Here is a 23,609-nt window from a genome sequence, read left to right on the forward strand (position 1 = left end):
AGCGCTATTTGGAGATAAAGATGTCAGTCTCTTTATTGGTGGATTGGCCTTGGGAGTTTTTCCCAGGGAGAGAAGGTAGAACAGAGCCTTGGGGAAAGAACACAGTATGAGAGGTGGACGAATGTTTAGGAAAGCAGGGAGAGAGCAGGGGATGCAAGGCAGCAGGAAAACTGAATATGTTTCAAAAATGCCTTAAATATTGCCATTGTTACCTCTCTTCCTTAACACTTGGGTCCTAAGACTAACTGGAACAGCTCAAAGTCAGCCTTGAACCACTGAAACTTTTAGTATATTGCATTGAGGATCTGACAGTTCCTCATCATGTTTTAAATCTTAGATGAAGTATAAATATAAATCGTAGATTCTAAACACACTACTCTTTTAAAAAGAATCATTAAATGAGTAATATGGGTTTCATATTGATGTTATATAAACATTCCTTCCAAACACATAGATCTGCTTCCAAACTTCCATCATTGAGTCAATCAAGATTTTAAAGCTGAATTCCAAACCTTTCTTTTCCTGGCTGGGTTTTTCTCCTCCTTCCATCACAGCCCACCCTATGGAGGTGAGATGGGGGACTTGGAGACTGTTTTCTCTTTTAGCCAAGCGTTTAGGAGAGTTCCATGCTATTTGCAGCTGATGTCAAGTAGCATGAACAGCAGGGTTGCTCCTTGTGCTGAAGAGCCGTAATCCTCTTACGCCTACCTTGAGTCTGTCATGTTAGCTACCTCTACGGTAGTAGATGGACAGAGGTGACTCCATTGACTTTTAAATCCCCAAGGGTCCTAGTTTTGAAATCCCCATGTCTAAGTCAAGTAGTGTAGATTAGGCCTCTTGCCAAGAAGGCCTGGATTCTTTGGAGCCCCTGTGGCCACAGCTTTTCTGTCCCATACTTTTCTGGTTCCATACTTCCTGGGTTCTACCGCTAAGCACTAGATTGGTATGCAATTGTGTCCTTCCTTGGTGATCCTTAGCAGGAGGTGACCCTTGCCGGTATCTCCCGGGTCATGGATTTAATGTCTGTCTTTGTGCAGCCAGGATTAAGAAATAGATCCTCCATTGCTTCTATGAGAAGGGTATCATATTCCTTTATTCATGTCAAAGCTGTCCTTGTGGAGTCAATGTGCAAATCACGTAGTTTTCATCCTCTCCTTAGTCCCCACCAGATCTGTTGGTCTTCCGTGTGATAATATGGTTGCAAAATTGTTTAATCCAGTTAACTGTTTTAGAATACTGACAACTCAATTCTGATCACTTAGAGTACTGATCTAATAATTGACTAAGTTCCAGATATAATTTGCTGTACCAAATGTCATATTTTATTTATAAGTTTGTTTAATTTCCTATGCAAGTGTTTGAGTTTTTAATATAATTTTGATGGATTTTTTTTTCACTTACACAAATAATATATAGGTGCCTTCACTCTCAATGCTTCCTTTAGCTCTTACATCTCCCTCAGAAAGGAATTGTCTCCAGTTTTCAGATGGGACTAAGGCTCTCACCTCATGTGGCTGGTGAGTGATGGCACTGAGATTAGAACTTGATCTTCAGATTCTAAATTCAGTGTTGTGCTCAGTATACCACCCTTCCCTGAGTTTGTTTGACTCAAAACATTTTTTTAAAATTACAGTGTAATCCTGATGGAATGCCATCCAAAGCTCAATCACAATAAAATGTTTAGTGTAAAATAACATTGACTATTCAGGCATGGGTGGCACATGCCTGTAATCCCAGCAGCCCAGGAGGCTGAGGCAAGAGGATCGTGAGTTCAAAGCCAGCCTCAGCAATTTAGTGAGGCCCTAATCAATGTAGCAAGACTCTGTCTGTAAATAAAATACAAAAAAGGGCTGGAGATATGGCTCAGTGGTTCATGCCCCTGGGTTCAATCCCTGGCACAAAAAAAGGAGAACATGCTATTGTAGAAATGATGATACCATGTGAAAAGGTTAATCATCGTCTGGCAATTACAGTGTTGGATGCAAACATACTTTTGCTGAGGNTTCTCTGCAAGTTTGCTTCAGCTTTGTCCTTTATAGTAGATTTACTGAATAAGCAGTGAAATGAAAAAAAAAAAAAAGAAAGAAAAAGAAAAACAAACAAACAAGAATACCATAAGTTGCTGTAATTTTAGGACAAAATGCAAAAAAAAAAATAGGACGATGACTATGTAATAAGTAATGCTGATGACTACAGCAACTTGCTGAGAGTAAGTGCTGCCTGCCCATCAATGTATAAATTGTCTCTCAATTGACTTCCTAGCACTCCCAGAATTATACATTTGTTTTTAGGTTTCAAAAACATTCTAGTCAGGATTCATTATATTGCAGAGAACAAAAAAAAATCCAAATTACTAACTAATCGTATATCTTTTATCATTTTTATAATTAAACACTATTAGTGATTCGAAAATAATTATAGACCCAAAAGGTGATTAGGAATTCACTCAGTCTTCCCATGACAAAAAGGTCTGTAAAACCCCCAAACCCTGTTTCCTAAAGGTATATTATTGGATACTAGTTTTATAATAAATTTTAGAATTAAAAAAAAAACTTTACAAAAGTCAATTAACCTCTTATGGACAGAGGTAATCCATGGAATAGAGTTTGAGAAATGTCGAGACATACTTTGCTTTTTCCTGTCTTGCTAATCCCAGACACTGCTATGTACCTCATTCTCATCTCATGCCCTTACCTCCTTAGGGCTGGGTAAAAAAGTGATGAGTCTATATGCATCCTCTATTTCGGTCCTCTGGAAGAAGCATACTACCTAACCCAAAACAGTAATGACAGCATTACTATTTGTTAAGCTAAAATATCACACAGGATCCCAAGGAATTTGGATTTGCTGTCAAGTTGATTGAACCAATTGCTTCGAGTGTTAAGAGGCAAGGTTTGTCACTATTGATTGATGTGGTAATGAAAAGTAGTTCTTCAGATCAACCTTCTGTAAAGTCAAGGGCAAGTTAGCCAACTACAATGTGAGCCAAGGGACTCTTCTTTCTGCAATTAGAAGAGAAGGGGTTCTGTGCACATCAGATTGCTCCCAAATTCTCCTTCAAAGGACATGTTCATTTCAAAATCCCTTTGGGAATTATAATGGCATGATCTCTCCCCTCTGCCAATATCTTCTTATGTCGAGCCATCCCTGAGCATGTTGCCGACCGCAGTGTCATTTCCATGCTGAAGTCTGAATGATAATGTTTTTCTTTTTGTAGACCTGGCCAAAGGACTATGGATGACCTGGAGATTATCTACGAAGAGCTCCTTCATATTAAAGCCTTATCTCATCTTTCTACCACAGTAAGTTGTGTGTTAGTCAAGCTGGTCAGAGGGACTTTAAGTTAGATGCATTGCTAGGACTGGAGCCTCACCTGGGGAACCTGTGGATATGTAGAGATGGGCAACAGAGGTTCCATAAGCCTCATTAAGGAAAGACCTCTTCTCCCTTCCTGTACTTCAGATACCCAGAATGCCCCTGTTCTGACTTCTCCAGTCTTGGTGTAATTGAGAAATTGTGGGTGGTCTCTGTTTCCTCAAACACTAGGTGCCTGGGCACTTTGAAAAAAATCACAGGTCACCTGGTTCTTAGGAAGCTAGACCTATCATTGAAATCATAATTTGGAATTTTTTTTAAAGATTGGAATTTTAGCTGGCTAGGAGTAACCTAGAATTTTGACTATCTTGGAATATAAATCTGCTTGCTTAATGATTCAACTTTAAGTCTGACTCTTTTTCAGCATGTTTGCAGTGATGTCTTATTGTGTGATGCAGAAAAGAGCCACCAACAGCAAGAGAAGCATAGGATGTTGTAGATGTCTCACCTTTTTGCCCAAAGCAAAAGATAGGTTTGTGCATGTGGGATGTTTTAAGAAGTTTCTAAGGAGCTTGTCCCATATGAACTAGCTGTAAATATTTCTTGCACAGTCTCTGAGAACCTAGCCGCAAATCTAGTGAAAGTAGTTTTGAGATTAGCAACAGGCAAGGTAACATACAGCCAGGAAAGAAATAAGGAGTCCATCAACATTGTGCCCACAAAGGGCACAAGTCCTTCTCCCCAAAAACCCGCAAACCTGGCCTTTCCATGTTCTTTCTTTTTCTTCTAGGTGAAACGGGAGTTAGCAGGTGTTCTCATTTTTGAGTCTCATGCCAAAGGAGGGACCGTCCGTAAGTGACAACTGTGATAGAACACTGAGCCTGGCTCATCCTCTCCAGCACTTGTCATGGAAGCCTGATGCAGACCACACACCCCCACCCCCAGTTTGACTTGGCAGGATGTCATGTGGCACTTAGATTTTTCTGACCTGTGGTTATTCCAGCACGTGTCAGTTAATCTGAAGTATGGTGGTTCTCTGTACCCACCTGAGCAGTGGTGGCCAGCCTGAGCCCTTCTCACTCCCTGCCCTACTGGCTCAAGATGGTGTTTAAAGGGGGCAGGGTAAGGTCACTGTTCTTCAGGCAGGGCCCTGGGTGCTCCTACTCACAGTGACCTCACTTTATGGCTTCAGAAGAACTAGTCTGTCTCTCAAAATTGCTAGTTACAATCATATTTAAGCTATTATGTTTTGTTTCTTCTCTCCCTTCCACTGTAGGCTCCAAGCCTGAGAGAATTTCTTTGCCCCAAACACAGATGCAGTGTTAATATATAGCATCCCTCCAGAATTCAAGTGGTATTTTAGTTCTGTGATCATATTTGGGAGCAAGAAATCGAAATTTGATATTAAAGAGATCCGAACATTATTATAACATTGGCATTTCCCATTAGTCCTACAGAATTTTTCTTACAAAATAGGGGTTAATGATCTAGTGACCAAGAAATGTCATCTTCTCTAATTTCTCTTGCAGAATCATAAGGCACATCAGCATACTGTAGCTTCTCAGAGGTTCTGCAATAAAGAAAAATGATCACTATCTTTTTTTGTTTGGGGGCGGGGACCAGGGGTTGAACTCAGAGGCTCTCAACCGCTGAGCCACAAAATGATCACTATCTTTAAACTGACACCTCCTAAACCTAGTGGAACACTGAGCATTTTTTAAAGAACAACAATTAAATTTCTGAGAGACAATCCTGCTGTTTCTTCATGCTGTATTCTGAGAGTCAAATAAGCTGGAAACGTAAAAGGTCTTAAAAATTATATCTCAAAATGTTTCAGGACTGGGTGTAGCTCAGTGGTAGATCTCATGCTTAGTAGGTGTGAGGCTCTTGGTTCAGTACCCTGCATTACAAAAAAAAGGATTCACTTTCAGTCATCCAAAGCATGACTGAACTAATATCTATCTGATAATATTGTCTATCTTTCTGACACTGATCTATCTTAGTAAGAATGTTATTTCTTTACAGGTTATGGTTCACGTTAGTATTTTTTATTTTTATGGTCACTGATGACTTACAATGGCTCTTTCATTCCAGCTTACTAATTGTTTTGATCATGAAATCTTTAAATGTTTCAAACAAGAAAGAACATATTACAAATACTATTTAAATCTTTAGCAAACACTCCCATTATGCCATATTTTTTCATGTTTTCTAAAAAAATGAAAAATGTCCTGTTTTCTAAAAGAATTCAATTCCAATTGAAGGCCTCTGGTTCCCTCCTGTATCCTGTTCTTTCCCTCTTGAGGGTAATTTCTACCTTGACAGTAGTGGTTATCATTCCAACCCATTTGTTAAAAAATATATGTAGATATATATCTATAAACAAGATGTAGTGATGATTTTCATGTTTTCAAACTTCACATTACTGGTCAGATTACTTTTAAAAACTATTTTCTATGGCATAATGTTTTGATGAATTAGGAGAATGTGCATTCCTTTAAGAAATAGACTGCTGGCAAATTAGTATCTGGTGAAAACCTGTCTTTCAGGACACAGAAAGTAGTGCAGGATTTCTCTTCCTTTCATGTTCTAGAGAAAGAAAAATAATATTCCACCTGAATAAGTTAGCATTTGCCAGTGATTTTTTTTATTTTATGTATGCGTAATTCTGGGGACTTAAAAATGATGATTTGATAAGCTGTAATTTGTATTGATGTGCTTCTATTCTTGTCATCTTTTTGTGTCTAGTGTTTAACCAGGGGGAAGAAGGTACCTCCTGGTACATTATTCTAAAAGGATCAGTGAATGTAGTCATTTATGGCAAGGTATATATCTCTTTTTTTCTTTTTAAAACTTTATTGTGTTCCATTTGCTAGTGTGGCCCTAAGTAGTAACAACATAGTGCTACAATTAAACTTGCAACAACATTACATCTTATACATCTATTCCAGGGAGAAAAAATATCGCATCTTTTTTTTAAATTATTTTTTATAGTTGTAGATGGACAGAATGCCTTTATTTTATTTGTTTATTTTTATGTGGTTCTGAGGATCAAACCCAATGCCTCACACATGCTAAGCAAGCGTTCTGTCACTGAGCTACAGCCCCAGCCCCAAAATATTGCATCTTTAATCAAAACATTTCTCAGTTATTATATTCAGTCATACTTTTGGGGGCTCATCTCCTTATGGATTATAATATATGCATTTGAGTTAGGCCCTAGACCATCTCAATCAATGAAAGAAAAATTAAACATAATTTAATTATATAATCCCACTTTGGCATAGTGAGGGACAGCCCATTTATATAGACAGTGTTTCAGGGGAGGCGGGGTGGTGAGGGGTGGGTGAGTATGTACTCCATTTCACCTGAATGTCCTGCTCTCTCCAGGGTGTGGTCTGCACCCTGCATGAGGGAGATGACTTTGGCAAGTTAGCACTAGTGAATGATGCTCCGCGAGCCGCCTCAATCGTCTTGCGAGAGGATAATTGTCATTTCCTAAGAGTCGACAAGGAGGATTTCAACCGGATTCTGAGGGTGAGTCCAAAGCTAGGTGTGCCTGAAGGCTGTCCCATTTTTTCCTTTCCCAGATGAGCAGAGATCTCAGTGAAGTACTGTGATGAATGGGTGCTCTAGGAACAAAGGACTTTGTTATAAAATGAGTGTGCATTCTGGGGTCCAGAGATGATATTCCAGAAAGGTGTAAACACAGGATGTTATGCTGGACCAGATTCCTCTGCACATGCCTATACTGGCCATGAGAATTGATGATAGATACCAATTGCCTTGGCAAAATGTCACATTCTAAGCAGTTTCTCTCTGGCATCTTAGGTGTCCCTTTTTGTGTCCTTCCCCATCCCATTCTCCAGAGCAGTGGCAATCTTTCTGCTCCACATTTTTCTGTATCCTAGACCTTTCAAATGTCCACCTCCCAGGTCTCCCAAACCTAAGCCTCTCTCATATTGTCCCACAATCTCTTCACTTGTTGAGTGATTGCACATTAGTGGAAATTAAGATCAGTCCTGATTACTCTAACCAAGCATTTTCATTTTAAGTGCTTTATCTCAAATTGTTATGAACTAAAGGAGATTCAGACATTGGTCAGTGGAAAAGAATTGGGGTAGTAGAGGAAGCTGGGGAATTTTAATTTTAACTTAGAATTGGCCCTGAAGATGAGCCCATTTTAAGCTTGTTGTTTTTGAGAATAGAGGATGTTTAGAAGAAATGGTCCCTAAATGGTCCCTGATCTTTTCCTACCATGTAGTCCTTGGTTCCTTGGGAGGAATGACCCAGGTTTGGCTGGTAGAGACCTGATTGTGGATGATGACAGTGTCCCATCCTCCCTGGCTTCTGTGGCCTTGATCCTTCCATCCTAGCTGGAGTTCACCTGGGAGGCTATTCTCTCTGGAATGGCGCTGCTCTCTTCCCTTCCCTCCCTCTCCTTGAGATACCTATCCCTACACTGCCAGAAGCATTCGCCTCTGCCGGCAGCATTTATGACCACAAAGGTTGTTTTAAGAAAGCATTGTCTTGCTGGGTGTAGTGGTGCACACCTCTCATCCCAGAGACTCAGAGGCTGAGGCAGGAGGATCACAAGTTCAGAGTTAGACACAGCAATTTAGTGAGGTGCTGAGCAACTTAGCAAGACCCTGTCTCAAATAAAAAGGGCTGGGGATGTGGCTCAATGGTTGAGTGCCCCTGGGTTCAATCCCTGGTACCAAAAAAGAAGAAAAAAAAAAAAGCAAACATTTATCTGAATGCAAAGAAAGTTAGATTCATTTATACCATTGAACAACACAGGGAAAAATACCCCAAGGAATCTGATTTGGTTGTTATCTGATTTCTTTTAAGATGGAGCCCAAATGTTGAGGAAAAGCACATTTAAAAATTAAAATCAATTATTTAAAAGGATATGGAAGTTTACAGTTCAGCTATACTAGCTCTTGGAATTTTATGCTCAGCCAAAATTTCTTTGAAAAAAATCAGCTTCAGACCATATCTCACTGATATAATTTATAATGTCATTTAAAATAACTGAAAAAGATTTTAACACATTTCACATTGATTTTTCTAAGTGTCTTTTGATTAGAGACAGTGGTGCCACTCCTAAGGAAACTAAATACACTCAGAAGGAAAGAGAATTCTGCCGAAGCTGAGTGCTGTTTGCCACATATTTTTATGAAGAATAAATACCTTTCTCCCCTGTCTCCCTGCTATACCGCTGTCTCTCAAAGGCTTCTCAAAGCACAGCCACATCACTCTGGACTTTGCTGTTTCTCTGAATCTGGTGTAAAAGCAGAGTTTAAAAAAAAAAAAAAAAAAACACATGCCTCAAACCTCATCTGGTCCTCTCTCTGACCGTTCCAGCCCTTGACTTTGAAAGTGACTTAATTTGTAGACGCAACAATTAGCATCACAAGCACCAAATGAGTTTCTGAAGCATTTGAAATTTTTTTCATTGTCTGAGTAAAGGGCGGCATCTGTATGTGGTGTAATTTGTATTTGCAGGACGTTGAGGCGAACACAGTCAGACTTAAAGAACATGACCAAGATGTCTTGGTGCTGGAGAAGGTCCCAGCAGGGAGCAGAGCTTCTAATCAAGGAAACTCACAGCCTCAGCAAAAGTATGTTTGCATCCAACACTGTAATTGCCAGACTATGATTAACCTTTTCACATGGTATCATCATTTCTACAATAGCATGTTCTCCTTTTTTTGTGGAAGATGGCAGTGTATGTGTGACATTTTTTCTCTCTATTGACTAATCACACATCTTGTGGAGTATAATGTATCCATTTCTGGCACTGCATTGAGCTTGGTGCTGCCTAGAGTCAAGCTGGAAGGAATATTCTCCTACTCTAAAAACCTCTCTGTACACACTATTCAACTTAATAGCTTTGGAACAGAAGGCAGGGAGAGAACAATGGGAACAGGAACGCCAGGCAGCTTCAAGGATGTGGCAGAGGTGATGAGAATCTCCGGTATTTGAATGTCATATGTAGGATTTCTCAGGAAGTGTTTTCATCTTATTACCAGAATGAACGTTTAATGGAAACCCGGGTTTCAAATACAAAATATTCTGTTGATTGCAGCACAGAAACATCCATTTGGCCTCATTCATACTTATTCCTGCTGATGTCCAAAGGGAATTTGCTCCTTATTTCTCAGGTCTCCTGTTTAACTTGAGTCTTTTTTAGTATATCTGGTTTGTTTCAGTTTTTACTTGCTACATAAAACTTTTTCATCACCAATGTTTGAGTGGTAAGACAGGAGAGTGAGAACTGTGGCTCTCAGGAATTACAACAAATTGCAGAATCAGGTTTTTTAAGATGGAGATTAATTTTAAATCTGAGTGTAATAAAAACACCAATTCTGTAGCTAAAGAAATGTTGCCAAATAATCTGTTTTAGTCAGCTTTTTTGCTACTATGACTAATGGACCCAACTAAAACAATTTTAAAGGAGGAAAAGTTTATTTGAGAGCTCACAGTTTCAGAGGTCTTAGTCCATAGAAGGCTGGCTCCATTCCTTAGGGCTCGAGGTGAGGCTGAACGTCATAGCGGAAGAGTGTGGCAGATGGAAGCAGCTCACATGATGATCAGAAAGCAGAGAGAGGTCTCCACTTGCCAGATACAAATATATATGCCAAAGCCACGCCCCAATTCACACTTCCAATACTCTTAAACCCAATCATTTCTCCTCTGAATCTTCTTGCATTGTCTCATGCATGCATTTTTGTGGACATCTCACATCCAAACCATAACAACATCCCAAGGGATTTTCCTTTGTTGTCAAATAAGTGGGGATCCCTTCATCAGAACCTTCACTGTACCTGATGAATTTTTATTATTTAGAGTAGAAGCCTGAGACTCAGATATTTTCATCTAGATGAATCAATAGATTTGCAAAGGAGACAGGAAGAAACATTATTAAATGGCTGGAGCATATTTTTCAGATTTCACCTAACTCTTACATAACCCCTTTTGAAAGATGGAAAAATTTAAGCTCAGAGAAGTAAGTGGCTTGTCCAAGATCTCAGAGCTTGCAGTGGGATAGCTTGAATTTAAGTTCAGTTTGACCAATTTTCACTCCTCTGCTCCTTCTGCCTCCCAGCTTACAAAAGCAAAATAGTACCATTAACCTTCTGCATCCACAAGTTCCACGTTGGTGGATTCAACCAACCCAGAATCAGAAATATTCAGGAAAAAGAATTTATTGTACCAAACATGTACCAACTTCTTTTTCCTTGTCATAATTCCCTAAATAATACAGTATAGCAACTATTTACAAAATATTGATGACCTATTAGATATTATAAGTAATCTAGAGATGATTTTAAGTACACTATAGAATGTGCATAGGTTATATGCAAATACTATGAAATTTTACATTGGGGATTTGAGCATTTGTGGGGATTCTAGAACCAATTCCCCACAGACACTGAGGGACAACTATATATAAATATTATATCTTCAACACTATTTAGTAAATGTTGGAAGCAATTTATTTCGAAAGGACTGACTACATTTTTAAAAACCTTCCTTTCACTTACAGAACTATAAAATTACCATCCAAATTTCTTTTTATTTGTTTTTTACTATTTTCCATTCTTGAAAATGTGCCCAAATGTTTTTAAGTTGTCTTTCCAGCCCAGAGGAGGATGAGAATGAAAAATTCTTTTTAATGTGAAGATTGGGACTTCCCCCAATGGTTTAGTACCCTTACATATAACTAGATAATTTTGTAGATGTTCATCTGAATTCTTTATTGATGTCTAAGGGAATCATGCCACCTGAAAAAGTAAGCCCTGAGAATTCTCCTTAATTTTGAAACATTTGATCAAGAAAACCCCTCCCTTCCTTCACCTCTTCATGTCATGGGGAAGAATTAAGAGTATTTGCTTGTTACTATATCAAAATTCAGGGTGTTCTCCAAACAAAGGGTTGATGTTTCTTTTTTTAATGGAATCAAACTAGAGGGGTGGGAAAAGGAGATACCATGTGCTTTAAATTTATTTTAGAGCTGTATCTGATTTTCCATTATCTCTACTTATTTGTGTACTGTCATCCAATCCAAATTTCTTATATACTTGAAAGACTTATGCATGTTCACAGTAACCCACTTAATAAATACTGTGCCCTGAAGAATGAGAATCCATTTTCTCTTAAGGGGTTATTTTTTATGTTGTTTTCCTAAATAGACCAGAGCTGAAAGGAAGGTCCATGTAAGTGAATTTTGGGGTTGATGTTCCAGAATTTAATAATATGACAGTAACCATGTCTATGAATGAAACCAAAACTTAGGAAGCTTTAGGGTCCCTATCTCCTCAGCAATTTTCTTTTCTTTTTTTTTTTTCAATTTGAAGAGAGTCACCAGTTTGGCTTTGACAATGTTATTTTCCTGATTTGCCTTTCCTCTGGGAAATCCACCATAGTTTATGTACACATTTAAAATTTCAAAACCACCTTACTCAACTTTGAGTGTGAATTAAAATGTCAATAAGACAGTGTTTTCATGATGGACACATTACATGAAGCCCTCAAACATTTGCCATTTTGGATGTCCTCCTACTCTGGGGTTTGCGGGTTTAATAAGAAAGAAAGAATTTGAAGTGACTGTTCATATTTAAGTTATTAAGTTCCCTTCTCTTTAGATGATTTTCTCATTGCTCACCTCCATCTTGATTGTGGGGTGGAGAAAGAGTCTCTTTCCAGTACTCCTCTCCCCTGGCCTTCCCCCCCCCCCCAGTTGCAGGTAGAAGTATCTTCACATGCAGAGTTGGTGTTGGAAAAAGCTTTTACTATCATACATTTAAAGCCTCACAGCTTGTGGAATGTAACCAACTGGGGTGAGCCCTTTAACTAGAGTAACTCCTTCATGCAGTAAACGGACAAGAGTCATACTGTCTGGTCTCAAGTGGTCTTGACCTCACTTAAACAGAGGTCAAGCAGTAGGCGCCTGGCAGTGTCCCGCATGAAATCAAGCCATAAAGTGAGGTTTTAGTCAAACCAGAGCTGCAAGTCACAGACAGCTGTATCTGGCCAAAAGCTTCCAGGCCTTACCCTTCAGAGCTCCCTGCACTAAGGAAATGTTAGCACCTACCAGCCTTCAGAGGAGCCTAGAAGAAAGGCTGGGCTGAGGCAGGCGAGGCAGCTGTACCACAGAGGGGGAGTCTTTGGCAGCCAATGAAAGGTGCTATGGGATCTCCAGTTGGCCAGGTGGGCAATGCTAGGCTCCTTTCTCTCTAGTGAGGTAAGAAGACATCTGGCTTGACACTCAGGTATCTATACTCTTGCCAGGAGATTTTTAAATGGAGACTACTAGACTGTGAACCCAACCTGCTATCAGAATTAAACTTTGGACAAGGAAACATTTTTCAAATTGAGCACTTACAAATTTATAGCAGCAGCGAGTCAATGGCATGTGAAGTAGCAGATTGCTTTCTGCATTCAGTTTTCATGTTATGTCATGTATTTATACTCTTTTTAAAATAAGAATTGTTTTCAAAACCAAACAAACAGAAAACAAACAAGCAAAAACACTCTTAAGGGGAAAGTTTTTATATGGAGAATTTCTTGTTCAGAATGAGCTCCAGGCAGCTAGAGGTGGTCTCCATGCAGAACAAGAAGCCAGGCAGACGAGGCTTACATCAGGGATGTCCCATTCACCAGCTCTGCAGCCTCAGGTTGGATGCCCCACCCCCATCCCAGCAGTTTCTTTACCTTCAGAACAGAGATAATATTTAACTAGCAGGAGTAAACATGACAGCCTTATTCTGGGCCCACCTAGTCGTCTGGGGCACAGTAAACGGTAGGCAGATGTGGAATGCTCTTTCCAACCCAGTTTCCTAATTAATGGGGCCAGATGCTACTTCTCTTGTGGCTCATCTGGTGAGCACTATCAGAAATCACATATTCCACAAATGACTGAGTTGAGCAATGTTCTCCAACTGACATGAAGGGAGGCATTTATAGATAGGCCCTCCCCTTTCTTCAAGTTCCCCCAACCTTCCTCTAGGTTTTAAAGCTAGATTTCTTAAAATGGAACTCTTACTCTCTCCAGGGTTGCTTCTTTCTCATGCACAAAGTTGTATGTTAACATGCCTCTTCTAAAATCCTGAGGCAGGAGGGTGAGGCCCTGAGATTTCATACATTGGAGAGATTCTTAGAATCTCAACCCAGGTCCATGAAGGTCTCAAACAGGCAAAGAAAAGGTGTTGGTGAGGAGGCAAAGGAAGCAGGGCCTTCCCACCGCTGGAGTCTACCACTGCTTTCCCAGCAGAAGGGAATTTTCATTGTTGCTTTTCTTTCCTGTTGTTTGGCCTTAAGTGAAGTGCCAAGTAGGAAAGCAAAGTCTGATTTTTGCCAAAGGAACTTCTATGTCACCTTAAAGTTATTTTGCCTATAGTTTTCATTCGCTGCTTGTCACCATCTGGACTTTGACTTGAAACATCCCACATTAATTTTAAAAAATAAATCCTCTCATGTTCGTTGGAGAGTACCCTGGATGGATCTCCTAAAGTAAAGGCTAAACTACCCCTTCAAAAAAAAATAATTTATATATGACATTGAAATAAATTATATAGATTTCTGTTGTTGATTTTTTTTTTCCTTGTCATGATGCTTCCTTGTTTGTTTGCTCGTGGACATTTGGGTATTTTTTTCTTTCCTCTTATTTTATTATTAGCTGCATTTCCAAAGCACATACCAGTGTACCAGTTGAGAAAGGCAGAGAATTCCAGAAATAGGCAGGGGAATCCAGTGTGGGACTGAAATTTTGCTAAGAATCACCCATATATGGGTAACCTCTTTTACTGTCATTTCCCCTTGCCACCTCCCCTTGCCCAGCCTGAGCTGTCCTGGGATTTACTTGTTCCTTTTCGTTTCCTTTGGAACAAGGCTGAAGTTTCTCTGTTTCCAACCTCCTAGAAGTTTCCACCCTGCTAGAGCTGCTCTCCAAGAAGTTTACCTTAGTTGCATGTAGGCACAAAGGAAATATGTTTCTAGTAACATTCAGTTGGTGTTTTCTTGATTATCTTTTGGTGTGACTTGATCATGGTACATGGTCTTTCTTATTGTATTGGTCAAAAGTAAAGTTCATATGGTTCTCTGGGATCTCAAATTAAAAAAAAAAAAAACTTAAGCAAAAATTTTTTATTATTGATTGCCCGTTTTTGAAAAACAATTGACATTTGTATTTCTTATCTAGGTATACTGTGATGTCAGGGACACCTGAAAAAATTTTAGAGCATTTTCTAGAAACAATACGCCTTGAGCCAGCTTTAAATGAAGCAACAGGTATGCACAGAACAGTTTTGTGTGTCCATTAAATCCATGCTAAGCATTATTTTTAAAAAATCCTGAATTCATTCTCATTCTCAGTATGCATTGCCAAGGCAGTTTTAGGAAGGGGTTACGTGTATTAATATTTGGAGTGCGTTCCTCTGGGACACAGACAGAGTGCCTGGCTATCCTCGCAGATGACTCAGCTTCATTTATACAGATTAGGAGTAGCTTTCCACAGGGCGTCTCTTATGTTATCATCCAATCCCTCCTACCAACTATATCTATTAGGTTATCATGTAAAACTACTTCCCTATTTCCATAAAGCATCTGGAGCTCCCTGTATAAAGGACAGCCTTGCTCTAATTGAGGGTCAAACAGTTCTCTCTGGTTGTGGATTCTTGCTCCAGAGTTTAACAATGTTCTTTTACTGATTTATTGGGGTTCCCATAACAAAGTACCACAAACCAAGGAACTCCAAAGCTATCATTTGATTGTCTTGCAGTTTTGTAGGCTAAATATCCAAGATGAAGGTGATAGGATTGATTTCTTTCTGGGGCCATGTTGAAGAATCTGCCCCATGCTTATCTATAACCTAGTTTCTGGGGCCTCTCTGGCAATCATGGGTACTCCCTGGTTTGAGGATCATTACCCTGATCTCTGCCTTCATGTTGATATGGCATTCTCCTCATGACTTTTTATATAGCATACCCTCTGTGCATGTTTGTGTCTGTGCCCTAATATCCTGTCCCCTTTTCATAAGGACACCAGTCATATTCACTTAAGACCCATACTAATGACCTCACATTGACTTGACCATATCTGCAAAGATGCTATTTCCAAATAAGGTCACATTCTGAGATACTGGGGCTTAGTACTGCAACATATCTTTGGGGGAGAATAAAATTAAATAGATAGCATCTCCTTATAGTGAGCCAGTCTTACCTACAACACAGAATTGAGGGTGAAAAAGACTGGTACAATCTCACAAGTGAACTAAGTGTTCAGAGTTACATTATTTCTATTTTGATTTCTATCTTGTGAATGACTTTGGAACAGATAACATTCTTTTTTTTTTTTTTTTTTTTTNTGTAATGTTTTGAACAGCCAACAATAAAAAATTTAAATAAATAAATAAATAAATAAAGACTACCAGTACTGATGTAGAAACAGGAAGGAAAGAGCTAGCAGTTTGATATGTGCCTTGCTATTACTATCTAAGTGAAAAAAGAAAGTGGGTGTTGACCCAAAGGAAGATTCTGGAACATTTGAGACTATGACATCTAAGGAAGTGTCTTTACTACCCATGAAGAGCAAATGTAACCTTCTTTTTAAAGTCACCTTTAAAAGAGATAGGGACTGGATTATTGCTCCTTTGAAAAAAAAAAATGTAGGGCCTAGAAATCAGTGTGTCCTATGGATGGCATATGGGATATGACTCCTGACACTTCCCTTTTTTTATTTTTATTTTTTTTGGTACCATGGACTGAACCCAGAGGCACTTAACCACGGTGCCATATCACCAGCCCTTTTTATTTTTTATTTTGAGACGGGTCTCACTAAATGGCTTAGGACCTCACTAAGTTGCTGAGGCTATCTTTGAACTTGCCGTCCTCCTGCCTCATCCTTCCAAGCTGCTGGGATTACACCACACCAGGCCTGACACTTCCATTTTTGATGTCAGAGACTAGACTAACAAACATCATAATTTAATGTTGAACTTCATTTACTACAATTTTTCTGACTTTTTTTCTTATAAGTAAATGTTTTCTTATAAGTAATGTTTATAGCTTGGCAATAAGAATAAATCAGTATCTTTCTCATAAATCAAAGATATGAATATTGCCCATTACTCTCCTGGGTGCTAAAAATAACCCTAGCACAGGTACACGAAGCATGTGGATATAATGGAGGTGAAGACCTTTGGCATTTATGAATTTCCAATACAAGGAGAAATGTCAGTTACGGTAAAACTTGTTTATATCATAGAAATAAAAACTGCTAAATATATTTATGACTATGCATTCTTTTTAGTAAATTTTAAAAAGTTTTCTACCTAAGATCTATTAGTTTCCTAGACTTTCACTGCTATGAGTGACTAGGAAATCATTTTCAAATAGAAAATTATTGTTTTAAATAAGTTCTCAGGAATCACTGTATGTGAGTAAAGAATAAGAAAGCTATATTGAAATGTGAGTTTGGGGTGATTGGCCATAATAAGTGACCAGTCCCTGTGTATATACATGTCCTCAGCCTTGGAGCCCATGTCAAATCTTTGCATTAGCAAAAATTATACCGTGGTAGTCTGAAGATGTACTTAAGTGGTAGAGCACTTGCCTGGCATGTGTGAGGCCCTGGGTTTAGCCCCAGCTCCACAAAAATAAATAAATGCAGTGGCACATACCTGTAATTTCAGCAGCTCAGGAGACTGAGACAGGAGGATCACGAGTTCAGAACCAGCCTCAGCAAAAACAAGGTGCTAAGCAACTCAGTGAGACCCTGTCTCTACATAAAATACAAAATAGGGCTGGGGATATGGCTCAGAGACTGAGTGCCCCTAAGTTCAATCCTCAATACCCCACACCAAAAAAAAAAATAAAGGGAGGAAGGAAATAAAATTTTAACTACTACAAGCGCAGGCCTTCTGAGTGGCATATAAGCAAGCATTATTCTACTAACTTCAAAGAGTATATAAAATGTATGAAGGTGACTAGATGTTGACAAGCAACCTCTTTTTAATTAAAAAAAAAAAAACACCTCTATACAACGTCCATCTGGCACCTATTTACTTGTTCTGTGGCTCAGCAACATGGGCCTGGAATGACTGAGCACACTGAGGGATAAACTTGAGATTACAACAGATTTAAATGAGTATAATGGTTAAACATTTAGCTGCTGATTCAAACTTTGGTGATATAAGTTCATTAAAAACATGGGCATTGGAAATCTAATTTATAGAGATAAGTTTGCATATTTCTCACCATCTTCTATTAAAAAGATTTCACAAGTCTCAGCCAGTATATTCTTTTTTGTTTTTAAATTAAAAATCCTCATGGCACCTTGAGTTCCAGGTTTCAGTGGGCCTATTCCTGGGACTTTTAGATTGGTCGACCTGCCGTTTCCCATCCAGGCTGGCTGGATGGTGTTATCTTTGCAATGAAGAGCCAGCATCTAGTTCAGTGATGAGACAAACGAAACTTATCTTTGGGATGTGCCTTGGGTCCCTTTCCAACCCCCTCCTTACCTGCCTGCAAAATGCTTCAAACTTGGCACAGTCACTCCTCGCATTTAGGAGATAGCTTTATTTTCCTCCAGTACTACCCATAGGCTTTATCATATCTCTTTCTGCTATGTTTCCCGCTACCACCACCACCACCACCAATTCTCTGCTTTGACTACCTCTTTGAGGCTGGGGGTGTAAGCTTAGTGGTAGAGTGCTTGCTTAGCATGTACAAGGCCCTATGTTCAATCCCCAGAACTATAAAAAAAGAAAAATTCTTTGCAGCTAAGGTGACTAAGTGCTATTATTATAAAACTATCTCTTTTTAAAATATTACCTCTTTGTCCAATATTCTAAAAAATTAGGTTTTGATCTCAAGCTCGTCATCATTATTTTCACATGAAATGCTTCGGTGCACATTAAAACCATACCCATCCAGGCTGAAGTTGTGGCTCAGTGGTAGAGTACTTGCCTAGCACATGTGATGCATCAAGTTCAATCCTCATCACCACATAAAAATAAATAAAATAAAGGTCTTGTGTCCATCTCCCATTTAAAAAATATTGAAACACACACACACACACATCCAATGGCCAAAAACAAGTGAATAGATACCTTGCTTTCCTAAAGATTTTCACAAGAACCTAATTTTTCTACCTTTTTCTCCTCTAGATTCTGTTTTAAATGACTTTGTTATGATGCACTGTGTTTTTATGCCAAATACCCAGCTTTGCCCTGCCCTGGTGGCCCAATATCCTTTTGTTGTGGTAAGTCCCTGTTTCCTTGAAGACACCCTATGTGTATATGACCTCCACCTGATTTTGCCCTCTGAAGGTAAGTCATGGCCAGATAGGGTTCTGCTTTCCACTCTTGTCAAACTCTGATTTGTCAACATTCTTCCCTGTGTCAACATTAACTCTCCCTAGCAGAGGTCTGTCTTGCCATGTTTCAGGATTTCCAACTTATTACCTGGGTGAAAAAGTGTGAAACAGCTTACCTGAGACTGGGTAACTTATAAAGAAAAAAAAGTTTAACTCTCAGATCTGGAGACTGGAAGTCCAAGATTAGACAGGTCCAATGGGTTTGTTATGTTACAGTACGAGAACCTTGAACTGTAGCAAGCTTGTGTGGAAAAGACAAAATATAGAGGTCAGCCTCACTATATAACAGCTGGCTATTGTAGTGATTAATCCAATCTGGAGAGAACAAGAACTCTCTCTTGCCAGTGAAAATTAAGCCGGTCCCATAGAGAGCAGAAGTAATCCATTCATTAGGGTGGTGCCCACTTGACCTATTCATCTCTTAAAAGTTCTACCATCTCAACACCTTTTTTATTCTGGGAATAAAATTTCAACATGAGTTTCAGAGAGGATAAACCATATTCAAGCCACAGCATTTGGGAAAGTGATGCTAACAAGAAGTATGCATGTTTATCTTGGAGTGCTGTTAGGAATAGTTTCCTTACCTTGAAGACAACTGTGTGTTTCTGATAGGCTGCCTGGCAGGCTGACCCACCATCTGCCATGTTTTTCCTTTGGGCTGTGGTATTTACCAGGTTGCCAACCTGCTGAGATAAATGTAAGTCACCCTTGTGAGGTTATTCTTCTTTCACATACCTTCTAATTTAATGCATCCTTTCCTCTAGAGACGGACATTTGTTTTTTTGTTGGTATTTTTATTAGCACATTGACTTAAAGATACAAAACTTGAAGTTTATAGGGGAAATTCCTTTAGACAACCTGAAGACTGGGTTTGGAGGCAGCTTTTCAATAGTATTCTGAATTGACCAATTGATGTCTGGCTCAGAGCAAGCATTTGGAAAAGATAAGTTGAAAAAAAATAAGTGAATATATGACCTAGTTTCACCCTCAGCTTTGGGAGTTGTGTGAAAGTGTATTTTGCTGCTTTATTTTTAAAGCAATAAAAATTTGGATCCCAAAACACTTTGGCCTTTTTGAGCAGTTAAATGTATTGAAGGAAAGTGTCTCTTTTTTTCCTTTCATTTTTGAGCAATCCAATCAATGTTGGCATGTTTTTTTCTTTTACAGAATTATAATTGCCCTACCTGATTCTCATTTTCTTACCCATAATTCTCTTTGAAGTCAACAGAATGTATGAGGATGGGAGATTTGAATTGAATGTGCTACTTAGAGGGATCTGTGAGAGTGAGATTCGGTGTTTATTTGCCTGGAAACTATCTTTCCAAGTAATGACAGCTTAATGAGACTTACCTATATTATATAGTCTTTCTGGCTCATATTCAATTTTTCTCAAGTAAAATTAACACATTCAGGATCTTTCTGTGCTCTCTTCACTCCATACATGGTAGTCATTATTAGACCATTGAGATTTGTTGAAAGGAACAATAAAAACCACAGAGTTCAGGCAGTTTTTTCATTGTTTAGCATGTTGATAAGCTTAAGGCAGACCAAACCAAAAGAAGGGAGTCAAGCAGGCCAAGTCCTAGCATCTTTTTTTTTTTTTAATTTTAATTTATTTATTTAATCTAATTAGGTATATTTGACAGCAGAATGCATTTTGTACACAATTGCAGCACAACTCTTCATTTCTCTGGTTGAACGCAATGTAGCTTCACACCATATGTGCAGTCACACCTGTACCTAGAGTAATGATATCCATCTCATTCCACCATCTTTCCAGCCCCCATGCTCCTTCACCTCCCTCCCTCCCCTTTGAAGCTCTATCTTCTTTACAATTCAAAGCCCCAATCACAAAGCTAGTATTTTTCTGCAAATTCTCATCTCTTTATTTTTTTAAAGATAGGAAAGAGAGAGAGAGAGAGAGAGAATTTTTTAATGTTTATTTTTCAGTTTTCAGTGGACACAACATCTTTTATTTTATTTTTATGTGGTGCTGAGGATCGAACCCAGCGCCCTGTGCATGCCAGGCAAGCGCATTACCGCTTGAGCCACATCTCCAGCCCTCTCATCTCTTTATTTTTTGACTTTTTCTCTTTCAAGAAGTGACTGAGAACGTTCAGATCATTTACTTCTATTTTGAAAATAGCTTCTGGGGGGAAGGTCCACACCATCTCAAATAGGGAAAAGTTTGGATAATGCTGTTGATGAAGAGGAGGGGAAGACAAGAAAGTGAACAATAGAATCAGTCACAGTGGACCTATGATACCCAGTCATTTTTTTAAAATATTTTTTTAGTTGTAGATGGACATAGTACCTTTATTTATTTTTATGTGGTGCTGAGGATCGAACTCAGTGTCTCACACGTGCTAGGCAGGCACTCTACCACTAAGCTACAGCCCCAGCCTCAATACCCAGTCCATTCTTTTCTCAGTAGACTGAGAAGATCAAGGGTGGCCTGATACAATCTACACTACCTGATGCCCTCAGCCTGCCTCCTTCACACCTGTCCCTGGGAGAACTTAGAGTCTCCTCATGACTCTATTCTGAATCAGCTCCCCCTCTGTGTTGGACACCATCCTAAGAACACTGACTTATATTAAACATACCACTTAACCTCTCAGGATCCTGCTGAGTTGGTATTAGTTTTATTTTACAAATGCAAATCCTGAAGCCCCCTAAAAATTGAACAGCATGCCCAAAGCAAGTGACAGAGTCTTCCAAGTCAGGATGCCAAGTCTGAAGTTTATCATTTTTTTCCTCTTTATTTCTTTGAAAGTTTATTAAATTTTGAATAATTCTATAACCTTCAATTAGAATTGAAGAGCACTTCTTGACAATGTATTACATGACACATGTTGATCTATGCTTCAGTTAGCTAAGACCAAAGTAGACCCATTTTGTTAGTACCAGAAAAAAATGCCTGGTAAGACTTCTATCTACCCCAAAAAATTACCAGTGTTTTTTCTGAATGTATTCCTTTAAAAATTTGCATTTTCACTTTCAATGGTTTCACCAATGTGCAAGACACTTAGGGAACCTGCTTTGCATATTTGCCCAACAAACTTAGGAATGTCACAACAGACCAATGAAGAGGTCTAGTGGCAGGTCGGTCCTGCGGGGAGAACTGAGAAGGCAGCTTTAGGTCTAGGGACTAGTCCAGCCAGTGCCATCCAGTGGAATGTTTTGCAGTAATGGAAATATTTTATTTCAATGTTAACCCAGTAGCCACTAGCCTTAAAACTGATACTGAGAGGAACAGAATTTTTATTTCACTGCTACTAATTTAAATTTAAATGTCCACATAAGGCTAGTGGCTACCATGTTAGACAGCCCAAGTCTGGTACTTAAATACTGTAAATAAGAGGCTCAAACTAGAATTGCTCTTCTATAATGGCTGGGGAATGTGTACCAGGAGGCCAAGAACTCGTCCTTCTGCACATAGGCAGCAGAGAAGGGCTCTGTCCCCAAAGTCAAGTATGTGTTAGTGCTTTTGTGTTATACCAGAGACTTAGTTTTCAGTCCCCTTTCCCCTCAGGGAGGTGGTATGTGGATTCCTTATATATTCTGGTTTTCTAGTCATAAATAATACAAATCATCTGTGACAGAACTGGAGGTGAAGAGACTCATCAGAAGGTGATGGAGCACCTCAGAAAGCTGAAGAGATCCTTGGAGATCCTCAGCCTTAGCAAGGAACCTGGGGTGCAGGAATTGAAAAGCATGCTGTTGGGGAAGATCTACTGCAACCCCCTCCCCACCAGCGCAGGGCCCTTACCTCATTCCCACCTCCTTGGGAAGGTAAGTCTGGTTGACCCCGCTTTGGTCACTGCTGACATCTTGGTCAAGTGAAAGCCAATACTTGACTACAAACTTCCATGGAAATTGCTGGGAAAAAAAAAAAAAAAAACAGAGTAAGTGGAGAGACTGAGGTGAGGAGGCAAAACAACACATATGCATAACTGCTTAGCAGTGACCCCCAATCAGGAGAGATGTAGACTGCAAAATTGGACAAGTGGATTAATCCCCATGTTCTCAACATGGGACGGAGGGACAGTGAAACTCTTAACTGCATCCATGAATCACTTGCTTTAGCTGAGTGTTTTTCAAGTACTTAACATTTCTGGCTTTTCATAGCAGCCCTATGAAGAAGCCAGTATTTTTCACTGTGCTTTTTCCAAATCAGTAAACTAGGATAATGAAAAATTATGATTTGCTCAGAGAAGGTAATTATTAGTACAGAAAAGATCTGAGCCCTGAGCCACTGACACCTATTTCTGTCCTTAATCCACATTGTGTGTCTCTTCCAATTTTGCTTTTAGCATAGAAAAGGATGGTAGAACTCTATTTAACATTAATATATCAGGCTTTTTATGTGCTAATGAGAGAGATTCTATTCATTAGATACAGTTTGGACATGATTTGACCTGATGAATACAAGTGCTTTATAATGAGTTTTTAAATCATATTTGTTCAATTTCTGTACTTTTCATCTCTAGCTTCTTTAATCTTTTTAATATCTGCATTTTTAAATTCTTTCATTTTTCCTTTAGTCTTAAAAGAAAATTAAAACCCTGTCACCTCTTAGGTATAACCATGGCTGATATTTTGGTGTGTTTCCTTCTTGTCTTTTTTCTATATAAATAGACATAGGTTTAAATATGAGAATGGGATCATACTGTAAATAATTTTGTATGATTTTTCATTAAGTAGTATTTTGTGAATATCTTTCTATGCCATTAAATATTTTATATGTCATTTCATAAATATAAACATTATCATCCTTAAAATAAGACATTCTCATTGCAAAAAATTTCAATCACTGCAAAAAGAAAAGAGAGCAAAATTCGCCAGGCATCTCACCATTGTTAATAATTTCATGGAAAACATTCTGGAATGTTTAGGTTTGGGTGTTATTG

General features: G+C 38.8%; 1 protein-coding gene across 14 annotated transcripts in view; it reads left to right on the top strand.

The window, feature by feature from the left end:
* Positions 1-23,609, top strand: part of Rapgef4 (Rap guanine nucleotide exchange factor 4) — a 281,593-nt gene that overhangs the window by 214,078 nt on the left and 43,906 nt on the right. For all 14 annotated transcript variants that reach the window (XM_048812490.1, XM_048812492.1, XM_048812493.1 and 11 more), the window contains 7 exons: positions 3,218-3,302; positions 4,106-4,166; positions 6,064-6,140; positions 6,706-6,852; positions 8,824-8,939; positions 14,522-14,610; positions 18,488-18,566. In XM_048812490.1, the coding sequence (XP_048668447.1) occupies positions 3,218-3,302; positions 4,106-4,166; positions 6,064-6,140; positions 6,706-6,852; positions 8,824-8,939; positions 14,522-14,610; positions 18,488-18,566 (654 nt within the window). The remainder of the gene's footprint in view (positions 1-3,217; positions 3,303-4,105; positions 4,167-6,063; positions 6,141-6,705; positions 6,853-8,823; positions 8,940-14,521; positions 14,611-18,487; positions 18,567-23,609) is intronic.

The sequence above is a fragment of the Marmota marmota genome, unplaced genomic scaffold (genome assembly GCF_001458135.2).
Source record: "Marmota marmota marmota unplaced genomic scaffold, marMar, whole genome shotgun sequence".
Lineage (NCBI taxonomy): Eukaryota > Metazoa > Chordata > Mammalia > Rodentia > Sciuridae > Marmota > Marmota marmota.